Below are 24,213 nucleotides of genomic sequence, written 5' to 3'. Positions count from 1 at the left end.
AGCTCTCATCTCTGCTGTCAGGCCCCACTCGCCCGCACGGAGTCAACGTGGGTGTCCGCGTGAAGTAAAGCCCCCCCCCCCCCCCCCGGTTCGTTTGTGTTTGTGGGCAGGTGCGCGTCATCACGTATTGCTGCTTCATGTCAATTCGAGGCACCGCAGATGTAATAGTTTTGTAGGCGGCATATAAGGCACCGAATAAATTAATGATTTTTTTATTGCATGAGTAATCAATGCAGTGCATTTATGTTATCATGAATTATTTATATTTGTATTATCGAAAGTAATTAATTATTCTTCAATGTGGAATCATTAATTCAATGTGTTAAACATTTTAAATGCATGCAGATATGTTTATCATCATTTAATTCTTATTTTAAGGGGAATTTTATGCGGTTCATCCATGCTGACACAAACCAATGCCTCAAAGAAACAATAAAGATAAATTACAAAAACCCTTCATAGAGATGAAACCGCTGCACTGAGATAATGCAAAGTAAAAAAAATGCCAATCACATGAATAGGCCTTGAAAATCGGCTCTCACCAAAGCTGTTTGTAGCAAAATGAGAAGACATTTTCTGAAAATTGGATGAAGAGAAACAAAAAGACAAAGACTCACAATGGCAATGACGGTATTAACCATCTCCGATTCATTTCATGGCACAATCGTTGTTACGAATTACGGAAAATTATTGAAGAAAATTACCAATAAGGATGCAAAGTGGGACTAAAGACAAGGAAATCATTGTTAGAGGACACACCATGGAAACACAACACAGCACCTATAGCTGGGGTAATTACTAAAGGCAGACTGGCATGCAACGTTTTAATGAAGAAGAGAGTGAGAGCATGATGAAGTGCTTTTGGAAAACAATATTTTTCTACGAAAAGCAGAAAAAACAATGTGATTGGAGATGGAAGTTTTCAATGAGAGAATATCACCTCAGAAACACGGACTCACCAAGAACACGGAACAAAAACTGCAAAGTTATGCATGGATGCGGAAAGCGATGCTTGCTGGGAATTCAACTTAAAGAGACGAGAAAAAATAGATGAATCGGAGAAAACAGTAAATTTGAGAAAACATTTGTCTTTTAAGAGAATTACATGGATGTTGGCAGGATAACAAAAGAGATAATGGTCGATGGACAAGAGCAGTGATGGAATGGCAGCCAAACGAGGGAACAAACCCAATAAAATAGCATGCTCCCGATCAGACGGTCACCGTCTGCGGCAGGAACAAGTCTTTTTGCGGGACGAGTGATGTTAACCTCACAAGGCAGTACTCGATTCATTTAATCCGGGAGGAAAGATGGATTTTGAACCCAAAAACATCCCAACTGTAAGTCTAGCGCCACCCTGCCTGATGCAACATAGAACACATGACCTACTGCGGTGTGAGTGCAGTGAGTGGCGTTGGGGGTGTTTGGTGTGGGGGGTGGGTGTGGGGGTGGGTGTGGGTGGGTGGGTGGGTGTGGGGGGTGGGTGGGTGGGTCTTGGGGGGGTGGGTGTGGGGGGTGGGTGGGGGGTGGGTGGGGGGTGGGGGGTGGGGGTGGGGGGTGGGTGTGGGGGTGGGTGGGGGGTGGGTGTGGGGGGTGGGTGGGGGGTGGGGGGTGGTGGGTGTGGGGGGGGGGTGGGGGGGTGGTGGGTGTGGGGGTGGGTGGGGGGTGGGTGTGGGGGGTGATGGGTGGTGGGGGTGATGGGTGGTGGGTGGGGGTGATGGGTGGTGGGTGGGGGGTGGGTGTGGGGGCGATAACAAACTGTTCACGTGACAATCTGTTACCTGGAACTTCGAATGGTCTGCGGTGTGCTGAGCTCTGCTGTGCAGGGTTGCGATTTCCGCATGGAAAATGCGGAAGGAGGGTTCAAATTTTCCCGCATTTTTGCTAAAGTCAACCGCAAACGGTGGAAAGACTACTCCTATGACCGCGCGCTTTTAACAACACGTTAATGCGTTCTATTGGAAAGGATACATGCAAGGCCCAGCATCATGTAGGGCTTTGAGTTACTGATTGGAATGAATATATGATTTCCGCATTTCCGCACAAGAACCACATACTTTATTCAAATGCGGAGCCGTGATTACGAGCACATGTACTTTCACTTCTTCGCATTCTTCCAGCGCTTCATGTCGTCTTCGGCGTGAAAGATGCTGAGTTTTGGCTTGTCGCGGGCGCAAACTATAAGCGCGTTCAACTGCTTGCACGAGAGGAGCAACCACTCCTCGGGCTTGATGTTGTTTTGCAGAGAGAAAGCACTCTCACAGCCGACCGACCTGTGCGCCAAAGTTTTAATCGTTAGCAGTAAAGTGTATATATTCGCAGGAGGTATAAAGTAGCTACGACAGAGGCAAATGAGCGTACGCTGGACGAGGATATTACCTGAGCGGAAACGCGTGTGTATCTGAGCGTATCGAAAACAGCGTGGGTATCTGAGCGCTTGGCCAAAATTACCAGTGGATTTCCCAACGCGCTGCAATCTGAGCGACGATGAATAGTTTTGCATATCGACAGAATATGAATAAAGAAAATGCTACAGTTTTTTGTTTTTCCTTTGTCGCTACGAGTACTGCGAGGGCTCCGAATGGCAGACGCTAGGAGACATCATGGGGCTGGGCAAAAGGGCCTGAGCACAGCGCCGGGGGTTGCGTCGATCCGGAAAGATGCAACCGTAGGGATTCCTATCGGCGACAAACATGTCAACGGCGGCGTCGTGTACTTGTGGCAAGTGTGCTTCATCGACGGCATCGACAAGTACTTCGACGCACAAGAGCTCGCGGCTCTCATTGATTTTTTCACAGTTCGTGCGCACCAACAACGCTGTCTGAATGCAGGAATCCATAGTTCATATATACATATCGTTTTTTCCAGAAGTCAGCAGAGCCAAATGGGCATACGCAAGATATGTGCGCCAACCGCGCGAGTACGGCACCGAGAAAGGCGGGAATCGAAGTCATGATTTGCGGAAGTCTTCACAGGAATCACCGCAAATTGCGGAAATTTGTGCGGAAGAGGGTCACAGAAACTACCGCAAAATGCGGTCGAAAACAGCATGTTTGCGGAAATTGGTGCGGAAATCGCAACCCTGCTGCTGTGCTCAACAGATTTCCGGCCTTGATGGTGCGATTCTATTATTGAGTACAATGGCAACATGTTCGGGAGCTAAGTGCTAAAGTCGAGGCCTGGTAGCCACGAGAGAGCTTCAGGAGAGAGCTTCAGGAGAGAGCTTCAGGAGAGAGCTTCAGGAGAGAGCTTCAGGAGAGAGCTTCAGGAGAGAGCTTCAGGAGAGAGCTTCAGGAGAGAGCTTCAGGAGAGAGCTTCAGGAGAGAGCTTCAGGAGAGAGCTTCAGGAGAGAGCTTCAGGAGAGAGCTTCAGGAGAGAGCTTCAGGAGAGAGCTTCAGGAGAGAGCTCCAGGAGAGAGCTCCAGGAGAGAGCTCCAGGAGAGAGCTTCAGGAGAGAGCTTCAGGAGAGAGCTTCAGGAGAGAGCTTCAGGAGAGAGCTTCAGGAGAGAGCTTCAGGAGAGAGCTTCAGGAGAGGGCTTCAGGAGAGAGCTTCAGGAGAGAGCTTCAGGAGAGAGCTTCAGGAAAGAGCTTCAGGAGAGAGCTTCAGGAGAGAGCTTCAGGAGAGAGCTTCAGGAGAGAGCTTCAGGAGAGAGCTTCAGGAGAGAGCTTCAGGAGAGAGCTTCAGGAGAGAGCTTCAGGAGAGAGCTTCAGGAGAGAGCTTCAGGAGAGAGCTACAGGAGAGAGCTTCAGGAGAGAGCTTCAGGAGAGAGCTTCAGGAGAGAGCTTCAGGAGAGAGCTCTCGGGTAGTTTTGCCGTTCATCCTCTATTGAAGAAGCGTAGACCATGGTGGCTTACGATGTGATCAATAGTTTGGGTTGAGTGTCCACTCTCGCATTACTCTGGCTCGTGTCTTTAATTTTACACGTATGAAGGAGATGTGCACATCAGCCCATTGATGTTCTGATGCGGCTGATGGTTACACCGGTGTCTTCGAGGGGGGAAGTCAAAGCCAGGAGGTGCGGTGATGTTTGGGTCTCAAATGAGGCGTTTATTCTGGACGTCCACGTTGCTCCTCCGAAGCAGCTTTCTTGTATGCATGTTGAACTGTATGTAATGTTGAACTTCCTTCGCACCGAGCGTAGTCAAACGTGCTAATCGGAGGTGCGGGGGAATGAGAACAAACTAAAAAAAATCACGTAGGTATAAAATAAAATAAAGAAATATATTTAAATCACGACGTTTCGGAAGCAACACAAGCGTCCGTCATCAGGTACCTGATTTAAATTATTTTTTATTTTATACCTACGTGACTTTATCGAAAGAACCAAAGAGTTTGGATCATTGCAGTCACGAAAACTTCAGATCTAGATTTAAAAAATCAGTTCTAAAGAAACGCATTTTCAATCTAGATTTGAAAGCGCATACATAGCTCCAGTGGCTTCGGAAGGAAGAGCGTTCCAGACGGCCGCAGAAGCGCATGTGAATCAGAAAATGTATTCACACTGGAGGAATCTGATGAGCTGCAAAGCTTTTTTTCACAGATGTCCACTCGTCACAGCCACCGTTCTTTCCGGATCCGGGTGAGATTTTCTAGGATGGTGTCAGCGGCGTGATCGGGACCTTGAGTGGGCGCCAGGAAACGTTGATGTCGAAGTCTTGGTTGACGATTTGTCAGGTCGTCATTGATGGCGCTGACCGTGAACGACGGCAAAGCAGTGGGTGGCACGGCCTCTCACTGTGGGCACTCAACTAGTAACCAATTGGCACTTTTGCTGTCGTGACAAACCTTACTGATTGGCCGTGTCGTGTGTTGGTGGGTTAATGACACATTTGTATATTCACGCGAGCTAACCCAAATTACTCTTGTCTTTAATGATATTTCTCACGAAAGCCCGTGTGTTAAATTAGCACTCAAAACGCTTGGGCAAATGTTTGCATTGTGAATTGAAGAAATCGAAAAGAAGTAAAGCCACCGGCTACACGCATTGCGCTAACTACCAGTGCAACTGAAAAGGGCAACCCTATTAAGGAGCCCATTAATCAAACGCATTCCTGATGTACAATTAATATTTAAATGTTAACAAGCGCGAGTTGACGTGGAACATAACGTACAACAAATTGGAAGCTAACAGTGCCAGAACCCCGTCACACTCAATAATGTTCTCCATACGAAATGAAAATGTTTTTCTGCAACATCATTATTCTTCTGCATTGCCTGTGCTCAGAATTAAAACGCTTTTGGTCATGTATGTATGGGTGTCATGGAAAGCTACGCGCGGGCACAGTCTTGAGTTGGTGTTCAGAGGAAACTGGTTTAATGTCAGCTGCAGCCTTCGTGAGAAACTGATGCGTATAATGGAATATCCTCATTTGTAAACGAGCGAAAGACATTTCCAGAACAGGAGGCTACGGCCAACATTAACAGGCACTCACGGCTAAACAAGTGCCAGTTCACGAAAGCCCGCGGTTCCAGCAGACCAAGGACGTTGTTCATCAAACTGTTCAAAAGCTTCGATTTACAGCTTTCGTGACTGTAGGGATTCATATTCTTGGTTCTTTCGGTAAAGTCACGTAGAAGGGAAATAATAAAATAATAATAAATAAAACAATAAGATTCTCACGACGTTTCGATTGCAACACAAGCAATCATCATATTGCTGTGGTTTTCACACCTGATAATGATTGCTTGTATTGCAATCGAAACGTCGTGAGAATTTTATTGCTTTATTTTGATGATTTTATTATTTTCCTTCTACATGACTTTACCGAAAGAACCAAGAATATGTTCAAAAGCTGCAGGATCTGGCGGGCAGACCGAGGAGAAGGCGATGTATGGTGGCATAAACGTCGTTTGCTTTTGATGACCTCTTGACTTTGAATTTGTCCTCGCAGGTTTAGGGGTCCCAGTGGAGAACTGGTCGATATCACCGTGATAAACTGCCACGCAGAATCACGTGACAAACACGGCGGATTTTACCGACCGTTTGCAATCGGCAGTTTACTGAAAAATGTAAGGTAAACGGCCAACATGAAGTGCACAGCTTTAAGAAGCAATGAGGGGTGGCACCGGTGGCGAGATGTTAACTACCTTCAATTTCGATTTAAAGCTTTCGTGACTGCAGGGATTCATCTTCTTGGTTCTTTCGGTAAAGTCACGTAGAAGGGAAGTAATAAAATAATAAAAATAAAACATAATAAAATAAAATAATTCTCACGACGTTTCGGCTACAACGCAAGGTGAAGAAGACGGCTGCTTGCGTTGTAGCCGAAACGTCGTGAGAATTATTTTATTTTATTATGTTTTATTTTTATTATTTTATTACTTCCCTTCTACGTGACTTTACCGAAAGAACCAAGAAGGTTAACTACCTTGTCTGGAGGTCGTGGGTTCTATCCCGACCCTGACGCCTGTACAACTGGAGTTTGCATTTTCTCCCTGTGATCGTGCGGATTTTTCTCCGGGTCCTCCAGTTTTCCCCTCCTACATTTAGAATTAACCTGCATTTATAGAATTTGACTGCTATACATTTTCACGTGATAAGCCACTTCGTTGAGCTATCATTTGCGGCCAGGTCGCTTCTTACAAAATAGCTATGTAACATTGTTTCGTTGTAGTTTATTTCATGAGTTCCCTGTATACTTATCAGTTACAGTATAAAGCAGAAACATGTTTATATTGACTTGCAGCACACCAAAACCAGTACACACCATTCGCCATGAAGTGATGGTGACGTCACCACGTTGCCTGTGCCAGGCCAGCACACACACACACACACTTGCGTCCAAACAATAGGACAAAAACCGCAGCCTGCCATGTGGCCTTACTATACACGCACTGGCTGGATTAGAAGCCTCGGAAAAACACATCTTCGTTTGCTGGAAAACAAGTCAAGAATCCATGGCACAGGCCTCAATACTAACACATTACTCAATTATAGAATATGTTATGTAAATGCACATTTTAATTGTGTTCATGATAACAGCTTTGGTGGGGGAAAAAACCTGACCTATAAGCCAAAATAAAGTTTTGGCAGATATACCTATTAGTGTGACAAAATTACGAATTTAGGGACTGCGTCCTCAGCGGAGCACAAGCACAAAATAAATAAATACTAATCAGATAAGCGTGCGGACAAAACACACGCATTTCAAGTCTCAGAGGTCAGGTTAGTGAGAATAACATTTGACCTCTGGCCAAAACAATGATGACCCTGCCATTTCAAGGGGATCCGCAGTGAGTAGATGCGTACTATTATTTGAGGGCAAACAATCGACTGGATACACAGGTTCCCCATGAGGCCACTTACAGAAGCCTCACCCTTGACGTGGTTGACAGCCACGTATATCACGGAAGCTTGTAATGTAATACAATGGTAGTCTTACGTGATACTACCATGCAATGGTAGTTTCGCAGATAGGCATTAGTAGAAACAAACTATTTTTTATTTTACTAGGTAAGGCCCACTTAGCATATATAGCTCTTTTTCAGGAGCGACCTGGCCACAAATGATAGCTCAACGAAGTGGCTTATCGCGTGGAAATTTAAAGCAGCAACCAAATACTCTAATCGCATATTTCTAAATGTAAAAAAACCCTGTGAACAAACGGAAATCGAACCCAGAGAACCAAGATCGCGGCGCAGTGCGCTAAACAATTCACTCCTGGCTCCCCACGCGTACGGGCGGACACTCTCAAGACTTGGCATGATTCAGAGAGGGTGGTAACATCGCCACATCAATTTGTCACACACCTAACCACCCACCACCATCATCGTTCCTGGCAGCCTACCTCGCACACGTGACCAGTATTCGTAAAATCCTAGCCATATTTCTGTGCATATTCAAGACTCTCACTCTGTACCAAAGCTTCCATAACAAGGCCATTCAGCCAAAACATTAAGACATTATTTTCCTCTCCCTGGCAGGAAAACAAGTACATAGGCTGTTATTCACTATTACTACTGACACACTTATGCTTTGGCCAGTGATATCAGGGTATGAAAAATAACGGTTATTGGTCAGTGGTAGCGTAAGCCAGATTTGATAATGGCAACTGAACTTCCATGCGGCAAGGCTATCTATTTTATGATGAATTGTGTGAAGCTGAAATGTTGTAACGCGTGTGCTAATCATCATAAAACACAGTGCACACAGGGGTGGAAAGAAACAAAATCATTCACTCAAAAGATTAACCTGCTGGACTAAAGCTTTGACCTGCCACAGGCATTAACACATGGGTGCAATTCAGGGGTTCGGGGAATTTGGGAACTAGCTAGCAATTTCCATTGAGCAATGTCCATCTTTGATACTCTCAAAAAAGCTTAGCATGACTGATGTGACTGATAAAACACCAATTTGAGCGTTGTGAGTTTTTTGCATTCGCTATTTAAAGTGACGGCATTTTTTTCTTAACCGGGTCATGTCAAGAAGGGAAAACCGTTTCGCGGAAGTGAGATATTTGGTGCCGTCTCAGGAGCGTGCCGCAGTACATTGTATAACCCAAGCTACCGCCACTTTTCCTCCTTAACAAAAAATAAAATATATATATCCTAAATCTATCTATCGATCAATAAGTGGCAGGTCAATTTCCACTCACTCCCTTGCGTGCGTAACTGCCAGAGTTGACTGCACGTACGCGCCAATTTAAATTGTTTTTAATTCGTTCATTCACAGCCAATCATCGAAAGACGGAACTGACAATCAAACTGGCTGCTCCCCAACCAGAAGCAGCAGCAGCAGCAGCATTCGTTGCCTGACTTATGTGACTCAAGGGCTTGAACCCAGGACATCAGCTGTGCTGTCTCAAGACACTGCCAGGTTGGCGCTCGTAAGGTAGCCAGGAGATGGTAGTTGTTGAATATTACCCTTTGTAGAAACAAATACTCTAGATTTGAAGTTTTCGTGACTGCAGGAATCCATACTCTTTGGTTCTTTCGGTAAAGTCACGTGGGTAGAAAATAAAATAAATCACGACGTTTCGGGCGCAACACAAGTGATGACGGGCACTTGTGTTGCGTCCGAAACGTCGTGATTTAATTTATTTTGTACCGACGTGATTTTACTGAAAAAACCAAAGAATATAGAAACAAATATTTTCATGGAATTTCCAAAAACTGTCTCAAGGCCACGGATAAGGATGATCACGACCCAACCCTTGTTTGCTGTTTGATCAGGGAGACACTTTGACTTACGTATTTAATTCGTCAATGTGGTGGCAGATTTCAGGGGCTGACGACTTGAATGAGCCACACAGTTTCAATTCTCCTACCAACTGAACCACTACCACCGCGTCTCCTTTGAAAATGGAAACCTGGAACAAATCCACGTAAAAAAAAACTATTCAAAAATATTGGATGCACAACTCGGTTAACAGTCAGAAGCAATGGACAATGTCGCCGCTGCCTATTGGCCCCACAGCGATCCAAGCTGTCAAGACAACCGATGCACCAGACGTGTACCGACCTTAGCTCGGATGCTTTCAATTTGCTGCTCCACCTCATCGATGACGTCGGCGTTTTGCAGGAGCTCGTACTCTGCATTTTTCTTCCCTTTAATGAGGTTCACTGGCAGCGCCGACATGCCGTACGCCTTTTGAAAATAGAAGGGGGGGGGGGGGGGGAAAACCACACACACACAGGAAAACAGGTGAACGTGCTACAGAGTAAATTACAATGCAGGGAACGTTCAGTTTTTGGCAGTGGCATAGTGGCCACGCACACCTCTGAAAGATAGAATGGCAGCTGGCTTGTTTGTTCAAAAAACTCCACCGGGACAATGGGCATCATGAATAACAGTGTAGGGCCCATATGTTGGATCGGACGCACCGAGCAGCAAAATGTATCACTGGTCCGAAAGAACACTTGATAGGACGGCTCCACAATTATAAGATTTAGCGATGCACAATACGTTAACGTGATGATGCAAGCAGACGCGGGTGGGTGTTCCCCAAAGGGTCCCATGAGTGGAACTCACCAGCTGAATGAGCGATCGTCATAGTACACGACAAACATGCGGTGTGTCTTAACAGGGCAATTAACGCGCAGGGCTTGTGCAAATGGAATCATGCTTGTAAATGCAATGCAATGTGACGCACAGTGGCGTACTTAATCTATGACGCGAACTGGAACAAAAGAGATTTTGTTGGCAGTGGTGAGCCACATGTTTACATGATGTGGGTTCACACGGAGTGTTTGAAGGGTATCTCTGGAGGCGAGGCACACGCGGATTCAGATGCACAGGTGCATGGTCACAGACGGAGCGAGCACACGCACGTACACACGCACGTACACACGCTCGTTAACACGCACGTACACGCACATACAAAGATCCCCCATATAGCCTTAACAGACTGTAGGGTCAAGTGCTGTTAGCGAGCACCTATGAAGGCCGGAACGGTACGCGAGGGGGTGGGTGGCCAGCACCACGCCCGACCGCCTTTGTCTCCCTAGCGGCGATGTTTACACACCGCACCATGTACTCATTTGAGGCTGAGTCGACCTAGGGAAGGCCCAGGACCGGTTCAGATTATCGTCACTGGTGTTTGCCGTGAGCGGGAATCGAACCCAGGTCGCCAAGCTCGTAGTGCAGCGCGCTAACCGCTACACTACCGCTCCCCACGTACACAACAACCGTCATTCGCCACTAAGTGGCGGTGACGTCACCACGACGCTTGTGCCAGGCCATGTGCACCTTGAGGCCACGTGAAGTGTACACACGCACGTACACACGCACATACACACGCACGTACACACGCACGTACACACGCACGTACACACGCACGTACACACGCACGTTAACACGCTCACAACACAGACGATGAACGGGCGTGCAAACCAGTCAACATAAAATGAAGAACGATCACCAAATGCACCCGGCAATGTCGTATCATCACCATCATCATTTGCAACCATATTCTATCCACTGCTGGATGAAAGGCTCCCGATGCCGTCTGTGTCCATGTCAGCTCCGTGGATTTTAGAATTTCGTCTCACCCCTCTCTAAGGGCTACCATTTGTGAATTGTGAATCATCAATCTCTCCTTTTCTTCATCATGCTGTATGTATGTTGAACTTCTTTCGCACCGTACGTAGCTAACCGTGCTAATCCGAGGTGTGGGGCCAGGACAACAAACTAAACACAAAAAGTCAGTTCCAAAGACGGCCGCATAAAGATCGTCTTCATGTACACGATTTAAATTTAACAAAATCACACTTCTTTAGACTTTTTGAGGTAAAGTTGTCCCTCATAACTGCATGCTAATTTTACTTTAAAATCTGTTCACGTACTTATTTCTAAGATTTCTAAGGTATACCTCAGGACTTTTGGCAGGAACGAGCGATGGGCGTAATCCATTAATTTAAAAACATTGCATGATTTTCCTGAGGGCTTTCTCTCTGCTTTTAAAAGTTGCACTCCTCTCCCCCTCTCCCCTCACCGCAATGATAATTATTTAATAAAAGTAGTGACATTTTATTTGTATCGTCTGAGCTGGCTGTGTTTGCGTGGACACTGACAAAACAAATTCGCCATGGATATTCTAAAGATGCAAAGGGGCAAGGCGCCGGTCTGAAATAGCAACTGAAGACACAATGCATGATAGATTTAACCATTTCAAATGGACATGCAGTTTTCCCTCGTTTTTTGCGATAAATATGAATAGCAAATTTCACGGATAATGATATTTGCCTATATTTGCAGATGCATCTAAAGATTCGAGAAGGTATCTCACTCTATCACTCTATCCCATCATTTTCTCTCCAATTGCTTCATCTCTAATCACTTTATCTCTCACCACTTGATCTCTAATCACTTTATCTGATCACTTTCTAGCATCACATTCGCTCTCATCACTTGATTTCTCTATCGCTCTCTCTCTCGATGCATCCGTGTAGAGTTCCAGATGCAATTCACGGATATCCAAACTCACGTTTAGCAAGTGCATGAATAACGAGGGAATGCTGTACAGTAGTGCGATATTAAGCCCTGTGGTTTTTAAAACTTTAATCAAACGTTGCTTCACTGTGACTGACAATTCTGAGCTGGTAAAGGGCACGATGAGGTGAACAGCATGGCCGAACGCTTTAAATTGGACGGTGGTTACAAAAACGTGGTGCATGTAAGGTGCGAGATGTTCCCATTATGCAGCATCTTGTTTGTTTTAACGGCTGAGAAGTGTAGGTCACATTGGCGCATAAACACATCCATAAATAATTTAAGCATTGCTTTACAATATGCTCAATCTTGATTGAGCAGATGCTCTTGGTCCAGCAGTGGACTGATGAAGGGAAATACATTGTTTTAAGACAGAAGCAACACCCAATATGTGTTGGGGAACAGGTTAATTTTGACATGCAATATATAATACAAAGACAAAGATCCCCCGTATAGCCTTAACAGACTGTTGGGGCAAGTGCTGCTAGCGAGCACCTATGAAGGCCGGCACGGCACACGAGGGGGTGGGTGGCCAACACCACGCCCGGCCGCCTTTGTCTCCCTAGTGGCGATGTTTACACATCGCACCAGGTACTCATTTGAGGCTTAGTCGACCTAGGGGAGGCCCGGGACCGGTTCAGAAAATCGTCACTGGTGTTGGCCGTGAGCGGGAATCGGAGCGGGAATCGAACCCGGGTCGCCAGGTTCATAGCGCAGCGCGCTAACCGCTACACACACACACATCCACTCACAGAGACAGAGATCCTCCAATTAGCCAGAGAGACGGTTGTGGCCAGAGCTGTTACGGAAAATGTATTTCGCCTAGCATGGCACACAAAATGGAGTTGTGGGCAGCAGCAGCAGCAGTAGCAGCAAACCTGCCCACTTTTGTCTTCCCAGTGTTAATGTTGACACAAAGAACGATGGACTAATTATAGACTGACCAAACCTTGGGGGAGACCGTGGACAGATTCTGATACCAATTAGGGCAATGATGTTGGGCATGAAGAGGAATTGACCTAGTTTTCGGGACGCATGTGTAGCGCTGACAGAGCTGCGAGCCTGGTGGCCTCAGTTCGATTCCTGGCCACGTCTCACATCAGAGAAGAGTGATATCTGAACACCGCCCCGTGCCAGCTACATTCCCCAACCCGCACCGACCAGCATGGCGAAGTATGGTCAATCAACCCTCGCGACCGACACGGCGTGGGGAGACCTTCATCCAGTACTGGACTGACAAGGAGCTGTATATTATTTTCTGCAATTGTAGCGCAGTGCACTGAAGAGGCACAAATACATTACTCCCCGTACACATATCAGCAAGTCAGCATTTGCTACTAAGCAGAGGTGACACTTTCGCAAGGCTAGTCAAACCACATTGCTTGTGCCCGGATAGGTGGCCCATACACACAACAGCAGCTGCCATTCACCAAAATAGCGAGGTGATTTTCCCACATTGCTTTTGATCAGTTTGGCGACTCGCACACACGCGAAATTGGCAACAGCTGCGACATGCCACACAGTGGCAGGGACCTCGCCAAGGTGCCCGTGACAGGGCTCAGAACACTTTAAAACATTCGGATTTCAGATTTGGGGATTTTTAACGACAATTTCGGAACTTTTTACGATATTCGGATTATTGTGTACCCGTGCTAACCACGGTGACACCGCTATTGGCGGGAAAAGCTCAGAAGTGGTGACATCACGTCCGTTGTTTTTATGATCAACCTGAAACATAACCAAAAAATGTTAATGCTCGAAATTCCAAAATTAGGGTCTGATCTTTAGATTTTTCGTATGGATCCTAAATCGGAATTACATCCCCAATACACATATGCACACAAATATACCGTACAGACTAAAAATGGAACAGGCTTTTACACGTGTACGCATGTAGGCCATAAGCACCGTTCTGCAAGGGCAGAACTATAAACCGTCCTGGCGATTTGATCAGCTGTCATGATTCTGGATCACAGATTAAATTTAAGACTCGATTCTTTTTGTTTTGCTTTGCACGGTGGGGAATGCGGCGGCCTCCAGTGGCCGCAGCGGTGACGAGAAACCTCATGACGTACGACAAATACGACTCTCGCTAAAAACGTTGACTCTCACGCGTATCGCCAGCTTCAGAATCAATATTAAACGACGAATCAACACATTCGGTTCTTAACTTTCCGTACAAACGTGCGGCTACAAAACACATGTCTGCCATATACGTAGATGCACCGGTGCAACAAATAATATCAACAAAAATGGATTTGTCACTGGCAAAAGCGACAAAATTGCCACAAGAACTTGAGCTGAGGACCCTACGCGGAGTGTCTGTAGGCTTGCAATAAATTATTAACCACACCCGCACAGCAGGACACATTAGATGGAGCTTCCCGGCACGACCGAGCCAGCAATATTTCACAACAGCAGCGAAAAATAAGAAAAAATGGACCGCCTGTGCGAGTCTATATCACGGTGAAGGCTGATTCACTGGAGGGATGGCTTAAAGTCATCCCTGCTAGATCTATGGAAAATCCCTTTATGCTACAGAAATTCCCCACTCCAGTGCAAATGGAACACTGGAAATGCTTAACAAACAATAAAATGTTCTGGATTTTTGCTTGGTTTTTCTTTTAAAGTCCACAGAATGCACTCACACAAGGCGCCACAACAGCCAGCCATCACCCGCATAAAAAGACAAAGATCCCCCTTGTAGCCCAAACAGCTTTTCGAGGCAAGTGGTGTTAGCGAGCACACCTGTAAAAAAACTCGAATTAATCATTAAGAAAATGAATCCGTACATAATGCAGTGCAGCAGCAGACCCTTGTCAATTTATTATGGATTCATTTGTTTTCACAATTAATTCATCCTCGCCAACTCTGAGAGCCACGGCTCAGACGACAGCCATGTGGCAAATCGCTCTCCGCACAGCGTGACGGAGGAATCGACGGTAATTGTGGACGTTATTTTCTCACAGGATGGAATCCGGCCATGGCCATTGGCATCTATTCTCCTAAATACAAACTTTGTGCGACGTTCCCTCTGCAGGAGCTGTTTGTGTCGTGCAAAGCAAAGACGCGAAAAAATGTGAATGCCACGCAAAACGTCGTGACACCCTAAAATCCGCATCTTAATTGCTTCGCCGAGATATTAATTAGCGCCGATGTTCTGACACCAAACGATCCGCGCGCTCTTGCAAGTCCTTCGGATACCAAGGACATTTATTTTATTTGATCACCATCAATCTGCGAGCACAGACAGCGCAAGAGAGAAATGTGTCCATTATAATCCCCAGACGAGGCCTGTGTTTACGCACAGGTGAGGAAATTACTCACAAAGACTGGAACGGCAGTGGATCTTTTTTTTTTGTTCCACTACCATCCAGCTCACAACGGAGGGGAGCATCGCAAAGAGAAATCTACGACTGATCACAGTGAGCTACGCGACACCGTAGGCGGTGGATGATTTTCATACTTCACACGACGTTAACCCATTTGTGCGTATCGCATTTCTTCTCAGATTCGCACGTCAAGGTGTCCACTGCTCAAACGAGGATCTCGGTGGAGCTCAACTCCACTGGTGGCCCTGAACCATCTTCTTGGTTCTTTCTGTAAAGTCACGTAGAAGGGAAGTATCCCCGACAGACCTGGTTTTCACCTGAGAACGGCTGCTTGCGTTGTGGCTGAAACGTCGTGAGAATTATTTTATTATGTTTTTTAAAATTATTTTATTACTTCCCTTCTACGTGACTTTACCAAAAGAACCAAGAAGATGAATCCCTGCAGTCACGAAAGCTTTAAATCGAAATTTAACCGGCCCTGAACCAGTTGGTGGTCATTCCACATTTCTATGGCAATGCTCAGCCTTTCCACAGGCTAATCAGTGCTGACTTCCCACAAAATGGATTCTCTCAAATATATTAATGTAATCAAATATAATATTTTGTGTATGACACTGAACATTAAATGTGCATTCGACGCATGTTACTATTTTATTTTCATTCGAATTTATTTTTTTCATTGTTAGATGTTGCAACTTAGTCTGTTGTTATTTTGTAGAACTGCCTTGACGAACCTGGTCTCACTTGAAAAAAACGACTTCTGTTGCCAATGGAACCCTATACAATCCTAGAGAGGTCATTGATCTGTCCATCTCAAAGCAGAATGGTGGTTAAAGTAGGTAGTGGTACCCAGCGAAGCTCTTGTGGGTTTAAACATGAAGACACCGCTGTCCTTGTTATGGAAACAAGAGATTCAATTTAATACGAGTCCTTAATTTAATCGGGCGAGACCGCACATGATGCTCATCATCACGACGGAAAGTCTGGATATCCAGAGAGGAATGGGATGCCGCTTATTTTTATTGTCATTTAGCTCCGGGCACATTTATCAGAAGATGAAATTAGAACGATGACAAAGGCGCACATGGCGTTCTACAGTCATTGACATTATACCCTGCGAGCAACTGCTGCTTACACTGTCCAAATTAAAATGAGTACATCGACTAAAATGTCAAAGCATCTCCCCCCCCAATTCAATTCAGAACAGAGGCAGTGCTCATTTTTATTAGCAGCCTTAAGCCAGTGCCGGAAATTCCACATTATGATGGAGGGAGAAAGTCTCTCCACAGGATGACCATCATTGGCTTTTGATAAACTACGCATTTAAAATGTTTCAAGGCCTCAGTAATACATTTCGAGACAGCAGCCCTGTTGCGTTGGCTCTTAACGCCCCAAACAGCGAACAATCTCCTCCATCGTCACTGAACCAAATCGGTTAATTAATTACAAATATTTGAGAATTGCCTAAAGGGATTCCTCAGCTTTAATGAGTAAATATCAGAAGAGCTGATGCTGGGACGATTTAGTGCCAACTTCACGAAGCACCCATCGTTCATCAAAGCTCCGTACAACCACAACAAGAAAAACCCCGCTGCCCCGACAGTCGCTGAGCGGCACGATCCATGCCGCAGAAAAAAAATGGGAGTTTTTTTTTATCAGGCCTCGCCCCGGCTCCACGCACGAGGAACCGGGCAGAAACACACGGGGAAGCTCGCACCGTGCGACGCAGCGTAAGACGGCGGTGGGGGGGGGGGGCACGCCAACGCCTCCGCGATGCGGTCAGCGGGAGGTGGCAAGCCGCCCGGTTAAAGGTCCGTTAAACCGTCTCCCGTTTTCCGAGGGCCGCTTTGTATTTTTCATCGCAGCGCAGAGCGCGCTTACTCTGCACTGCTCAGAAATCTGGCTCAACGCAAGACTCGGGGCGTTGGGGATAAAGCATAACTGGTCGAAATGCTGCGTTCATCAGCAACACACACACGAAGGGTTCTAAAGGTGGCCTTCGTTTGTCACTGCGAGCATCAAGCTTTAACAGTGAACCCGTGTCCATAGTCATGGGCCCTGAATTCTACTGTGTGTGCCTTTTTTACTCACTAAATCACAGGACTGAAAAGATTATTATATATAAATAAAACACATTTCCCAGACAATATGAGGTCACAGCAACTACAGCTGCTAGAGAGGTCATGTGAATGAATTATAATATCGTGACTCTTGATTGATTCCCGCATGCATGATCCGGTGCACGATTCGATGGTTTCCACAGCCTCAACACATGCCTCAGCGAGCCTACAGGTCTATCATCAAAACCGTGCCGTCTACTGAAATAAAGTCCAACACAATACCGATACTGGATCTCAGCACAAATCAATTCAATCCACCCCAAACACAGATGTCAAACCTGGACTGGTGGCAGCCCAAAATACATCGCGAACATAAGAATTTATTTCAATCGACGATCTAATGCATCGTTACGCCCCTACCAAACGTCCACCAAGGCCTCAAAACCCAACCGCCTTCCCCCTTCCACCTCCCTCCTCTCCAACACCACCTTCACCCCTTCTTCCTGGAACCACAACAAAACACGGAGATGCCTTCAAAGGCCAGGCACTTGTAAACATCTACCTCTCCGCTACGAACAAGGGGCCCAAAGCTCGCGCCACAGACAAGCGTGGCACAAAGGGAGCCCCCCTCTCCGTACACGAGCGGCTTTAATCGCACGTGCGCGGGGTGGCGGCTGATGGGGGGGGGGGATTCACAGGGACTTCCACCGAGACGCCGACACCCACGACAGGTGCCTCTAAGCCCGTGCCGGCGCGTGCTTGCGGAAATCGATGGCGCGCATCACTACACGACGCCTGCAACGGCACAATTTGCAGACTCGCAATTATCCCGGGCGAAGCCTGCTGGAGAGTGTTGTTTCCGTAGAAAGCGGCCGTAACAGCTCGCGTCTGCACAACAAAAAGGGAAAAACGACCGCATGCGCTTTGTGTACTGCTGTCAAGCGCTCGGCGCGCAGTCCGCACGACGGTTACAGAGTGTCAAATCTTGGCGAGGGGTTGACTCGGGCCACCATCCCATGGGGTTTGATGAGATAATAACGCCAATTATTTACACGGGAAAGGCTTGCCGAGTCTCAAGACTGTTTATCGGGTGGGTCCCAGACTGGGATGTTTGACCGGTCCTATTGAGACAGCCTATGGGAGAAGTGTGGAGTACGTGAAGCACCACACGGACAGATTCAAACGTCAGATGCTGTACTGCCGTCTCTAAGCCACCTCTCTTTTAGCCAATTCGTGTGAAATCAACATTGCGGTAGTTGTGTCATGGAGATGCTGGAGCTGGCCATAAAAAATTGTAATTTCTACATCTGGATTAGAGGCGTAAATGGAGATTGGTGCGTCACGTGCCCGTGTGAGCAGGATTTAACTTGAGAACACGTGCATTATTATACAATTTGCGACGTGGTTACAATTTCATTTTAGCATGGAACAGAGCAGTGTTTCCCTTCGCAAAGAACTATCATTGGCCAAATTGCTGCACCGTGAATACATGACAATAGTTGATTGTTTATAAGTCTTCTTGGTTCTTTCGGTAAAGTCACGTAGAAAGGGAAGTAATAAAATAATAAAAATAAAACATAATTACTTCCCTTCTACGTGACTTTACCGAAAGAGCCAAGAAGATGATCGATGTTTATAAGTCCTTTATTTAATGCAATTACATGCCTTCATAGATACTTTTTGATCCCCTAAATAAAGAAAAAGACTTGCAAAAATGTGAAGAAAAAGAGGTTACAATTAATGCTCTTCAAAACAAAAGTCAATATATATACACAGTACCAGCCAACCTCCATTGTTATTCTCTTTGATTAGCACGTAAATGGTTCTTACGGAAGAAAAAAAACACAAATCGGGTGCCTGCAAAATTGCCTTTGAACAAAAAAAGCGTTTAAAACTCGGGAGAGCTTCTGTGTTCAAAACAAATAAAGCAACAAAGGATAATCTCCAGACAACCCAACGATTATTCCCAACGCCAATTTCCCGGCACCGCTTTAACCATTTGGCCTTCCGAAGACGTCGCGTCGCTTACTCCCCCCACGTCTCTCTCTTCTCACTCCACGGCCGGGGGAGAGGGGGGGGGGTAAGGGAGGTGTGCAGAGAGGGCACACGGAGTGACGTCGCGTCGCAGGTGCTGCACAAACACGCAGGCCCCCTTTATTAATTCTCCAAAGCGCCCCGAGCCTCCCCCCCCTTTAAGTGCAGGAGGCTGTTAAATGTAGACAGTGTGGGGAGGGGGGGGCGCCCCCACCCCGCCCTCGGCTTAAGTCTTAATGACGACGCTTGCGTCTGCGTCGTGTTGTTCGGATGAAAGGGAAAGTAATTTTCCTCTGGGTGTCATTCCCTCGGGCTGCCTGCTTAATGCGCCACTCCGATGCGAGTTGCCGTTTGTAATTTACTGAGTAGGCCCCGAGATGCGCGACGGCGATGGGAAAGGGAGGGAGGGAGGGATGGAGAGGGAGGGAGGATGGAGATGGGGAGAGGGAGGGGGATGGAGGGGAGAGGGAGGGGGATGGAGGAGAGGGAGGGAGGGATGGAGGGAGAGGGAGGGAGGGATGGAGGGGAGAGGGAGGGAGGGATGGAGGGGAGAGGGAGGGAGGGATGGAGAGGGAGGGAGGAGGGGAGAGGGAGGGATGAGGATGGGGGGGAGGAGGGAGGGAGGGGGGAGGGGAGGGAGGGATGGAGAGGAGGGAGGAGGGATGGAGGGGGAGGAGGGAGGGAGGGATGGAGAGGGAGGGAGGGAGGGGAGAGGGAGGGAGGGAGGGGGAGAGGGAGGGAGGGATGGAGGGGAGAGGGAGGGAGGGATGGAGGGGAGGGGAGGGAGGGATGGAGGGGAGAGGGAGGGAGGGATGGAGGGGAGAGGGAGGGAGGGATGGAGAGGGAGGGAGGGAGGGGAGAGGGAGGGAGGGATGGAGGGGAGAGGGAGGGATGGAGGGGAGAGGGAGGAGGGATGGAGGGGAGAGGGAGGGAGGGATGGAGGGGAGAGGGAGGGAGGGATGGAGGGGAGAGGGAGGGAGGGAGGGGAGAGGGAGGGAGGGATGGAGGGGAGAGGGAGGGAGGGATGGAGGGGAGAGGGAGGAGGGATGGAGGGGAGAGGGAGGGATGGAGGGGAGAGGGAGGGATGGAGGGGAGAGGGAGGGAGGGGAGAGGGAGGGAGGGATGGAGGGGAGAGGGAGGGAGGGAGGGATGGAGGGGAGAGGGAGGGAGGGATGGAGGGGAGAGGCGGGGGTGGGTGGCGGATGGGGCCGTCTCTAATTTTAATGGCTCCGGCCGGCGTTATTTCACCGGGAGGAGTTTTACGCCGTGCGAGCGGGTAACCGCTGCACAATGGGGTTTTGCGCGGTCATAAATCTCAGCAGCGTTCAACAACTGGAAGATGATGCCTCCCTTTTAAGCAAGCGCTGTTTTGCTACCCCTAAAAATAAATACGACAAAAAAAATTTGCGCATTGCCGGCACATTTCACGCGGATGTAAAAATCGTCACGCTAATTGCGTTTGTAGTGCTGTTTTTATTTCACCAGATAGAGTTCTCCAAAAAACCCCCACCTGCTTTGATCAATTTAACAAACAATAAGGTGATTAAACAACAGCCATTGATCGATGTTGTTTTCATGCTCATAATGTTGTAGGTGCATGAGTTGCGCGTTCGGTTGCAACGTGAATTATGCCAACCCCTGCACATGTCTCCACATAAGTAAGGAAGTCACTGTGAGAGGTGGCGTTTTATTGAAGGGTTCCCTATGGAATATATAATAAACCCATAGGGACTCAGGCACACATAGAGACTCATAGAGATACACGGAGACCAGAAGAGACTGTGGCCATGAACCCAAACTGTGGACCGTATAAGTAAGCCACTGTAGTCTGTGCTCCTTCAACAAAAACACAGTACAGCAAAACCACACACATTCTCTCTCTTGAAGCCCTCTCATTGTGGCCAGCAGACCTCGATATTGAGTTCCTGCGCACATTGCTGCTGCTGCTGCCATCGTGCGCCAGTACAGACAACGTTTTGCATAACACAGTATGCAATAGCTCTCTAAAATTACATTTTTAAAAAGTCAATAACTTTCAAGTTCAATAATATTCCAAATTAAGAATTATGCGGTTGTGCCCAACCTGATCAAATCTACAATAAGTTATGAAACAAGCCAAAATTACACTCGATGGCATGTGAAAATATAGAGCAACAGTTACATTAAAAGACTGAATGTTATATAAAATATCGTGCAAAATCTCAATAGTTTAACATGTTTTGATATCTTGATATCAAGTAACATTTTAAAACACTAACGTATGACGTACATAAAATACAGACGCGTATTTCATGCAGAGCGCATATCTACAGCGCACACGCTTACACACACGCGCGCATGCACCACCCACACGCAACGCGACACGGATTGCTCACGCGCTGCGCATGGCCTCGATGGATGTGAAAAACGTGGTCTCATTCTAAAATCACTCTCCGAAAAATGTTTTACTTTGCAGTGCACAAAAACCACACACTGCTTAAATGTCCTCCCTTTTCTAAATCTTGTTTTTTGAGTAGTAGATATTTAAACTGTCTCGGACGCTTGCCGTGTAATCTAATTCAAAGCGACTAATATATCTATTTATTTATTATCGCCGGAAGGCAGTGACCTGCAGAACAACGCCACTTGGCACACGCCACATTCGGTCGGGGGCATTCCGCAACGCGGGGAAATAAGTGTGACGCATTCTCTGGCGGGTTCGGGATGGGCCATTCTCTCGCTGTCCCGCTGGCTGGCCGGAGCAGAACATCATTAGGCAATGGCGCAGTCGTTTAACCCTCTAATGCTCCGGTGACCCGTCCCACAACTCGACTCCCTGCCCAATCTGCCAGCCAAGCGTGCGCACCACACCGTGGATGAGAAATCTCTGGGGGAATGAGACCCCCCCCCCGCGCTCCACTTTGCTCGAGTTCGCTGACTCCCAATCCGTGGTCCGAGGACCCCTGGTGGTTCTGGCAAGGCCGTGGGGAAAGTGGTCTGTAGAAACTTGCGAAGATACCATTTTTTTTTTACAAAGCACCACGATTAATCGCCTTCAAATTTGTCTACGAGCACAATCTTCATTCACTCTACGAGAAACAGAGAGAGAGAATAATTCAGTCATGGGAAACCACAGGCAAGTAAGGGAATGCAGCGAGAATCGGTGCCAACAGTTGCCCAAGCTCTGTGATCCTACATTGGGATATTTGGCCAAATCAATGAACGAGTGTGTAAGAGGAAACCGTAGTGACCGGAGAAAACCCATCTGTGTGTGTGGGGGAGGAGTGGGGGGCGGTGGGGGGAGGCTGAGTGGCAACACTCAATCTCAGGACAGATGATTGCCCGCATTTCCTCCTGCTCCTTTGGTCTCTTTCCACAAGCAAAAGCACGACTGGATATCCAACGATGGTTGGCACCAGCCTCAACAACAAAATCTGGAAACTCCGCGAAGCTTTCCTCACCAAAGGCTATGAATATCGTAACACTCATTACCAGACACGGCGGAGAGATTAGCTGCGGGGAGATTAGCTGCGAAGAGTGGCTGCAACATCCCCATGTACAGCAGAGAGACAAAAATAATGTTTCGTGTAAAAAGGCTTTCCCCCCCTTCCAAAACTGTAACTGTACACACACCTCCGCAAGTGCACACGCATGAACACATGCACACGCATGAACACATGCACACGCACGCTCACACTCACCAAAATCATTAAATAGGACGTACACCCATGCACTCGAATCGGGGAGAGTGGGGTCGGGCTCGTTTGCGCCAAGCAGCTGGGCTACCCGCCGAGCGACGATGCAACCTCCGAGGCAGATCGATTGGACGTCATGAATCTGGCCAATTCCGCATCCCTGGGTCAGCCTTGGGAGCGCAAACACGGGATAACCACGCTCGCCGGAAAACGCCAACCCCAGTATTCGGTTAATAAAGGTGCACAAGCATTTATCCCTTTGCAAGGCCTTCCTGCCGATAGCCCATGCATTGTGGGCGAGTGTCCTCGGTCCGACTCCGCGTGCCCCCGCTACAATAAATCAGCTGGCTCAGAAAGGCGAGGCATTGTGAAGGGAGAGGCGGGAGAGGATCTCCGCAAGGAAGCGTCGATGCCAAGGCTACTCCACTATCCATCGGCAAACTCGCCCCCCCCCCCCCGCAAACACGATATGCAAAATGGGCCTCGGTTGTGGGCGCAAGAGGAGGCGTTGTGAATGAATCACGGATCGATCGCTGCCACGAGCCACGATCGCAGTGCATGGCAGAGTTCTGCTTATCCAAAGCCGCAACCACTGCTACACGCGGCCACAATCAATGAGCAGAAACTCCTGATATCCGTAGATAAGATTTCTCCTATTAACCGCAGATATTCTGTGAGTAAGAGTCGCCGCCAAAGAGTGGTAGAAAATTGCTCTGGTTATCCGCATGTATCAGAATCATAATATGTATCTTGGAAGAATCCGATTAGCTATGAATCCAAACACGACAGTACTGAGAAGAAGTGATGGCCGTTATACTGCTGCTGTGATTTCATGGAAATCATGACGAAGTAATTAATAATGCTGATGCAGATTGATAGTCATCGTCATGATGATGATGGTAGTAGTGAAGTTGGTGGTGATGATGATGATAGATTCATGACGATAATAAGGTCAGCGTGCTGTGGCTGGGCTGCGTCCTGCTGGGCTCCAGCGTGGTTTCACGCCATGTGTGACCACACTCACCGCTGTGTGCATGTGCAGCAGTTGCGCTGCACGGGGCGGCACGTGGAGGATGATCGCTGCATTGGTGGAGCCAAGAGATCAGGGAGGCATATCGCGGCATCGCCAGAACAAGAGCTTTGGTGACAGCACACGGAGTCCTTCATCTATTATTCTGAACCAT

General features: G+C 47.5%; 1 protein-coding gene across 1 annotated transcript in view; it reads right to left on the bottom strand.

Annotated features, from left to right (window-relative positions):
- Positions 1-24,213, bottom strand: part of LMBRD1 (LMBR1 domain containing 1) — a 358,364-nt gene that overhangs the window by 167,240 nt on the left and 166,911 nt on the right. Inside the window, exon 8 of the mRNA XM_061568975.1 lies at positions 9,461-9,586. Coding sequence (XP_061424959.1) covers positions 9,461-9,586 — 126 coding nt within the window. The remainder of the gene's footprint in view (positions 1-9,460; positions 9,587-24,213) is intronic.

The sequence above is a fragment of the Lethenteron reissneri genome, chromosome 42 (assembly GCF_015708825.2).
Source record: "Lethenteron reissneri isolate LAM-NWPU_2019-01 chromosome 42, ASM1570882v1, whole genome shotgun sequence".
Classification (NCBI taxonomy): domain Eukaryota; kingdom Metazoa; phylum Chordata; class Hyperoartia; order Petromyzontiformes; family Petromyzontidae; genus Lethenteron; species Lethenteron reissneri.
The sequence above is the reverse complement of the archived record's forward strand: the minus strand, read 5'-3'. Positions and strand labels throughout refer to the sequence as shown.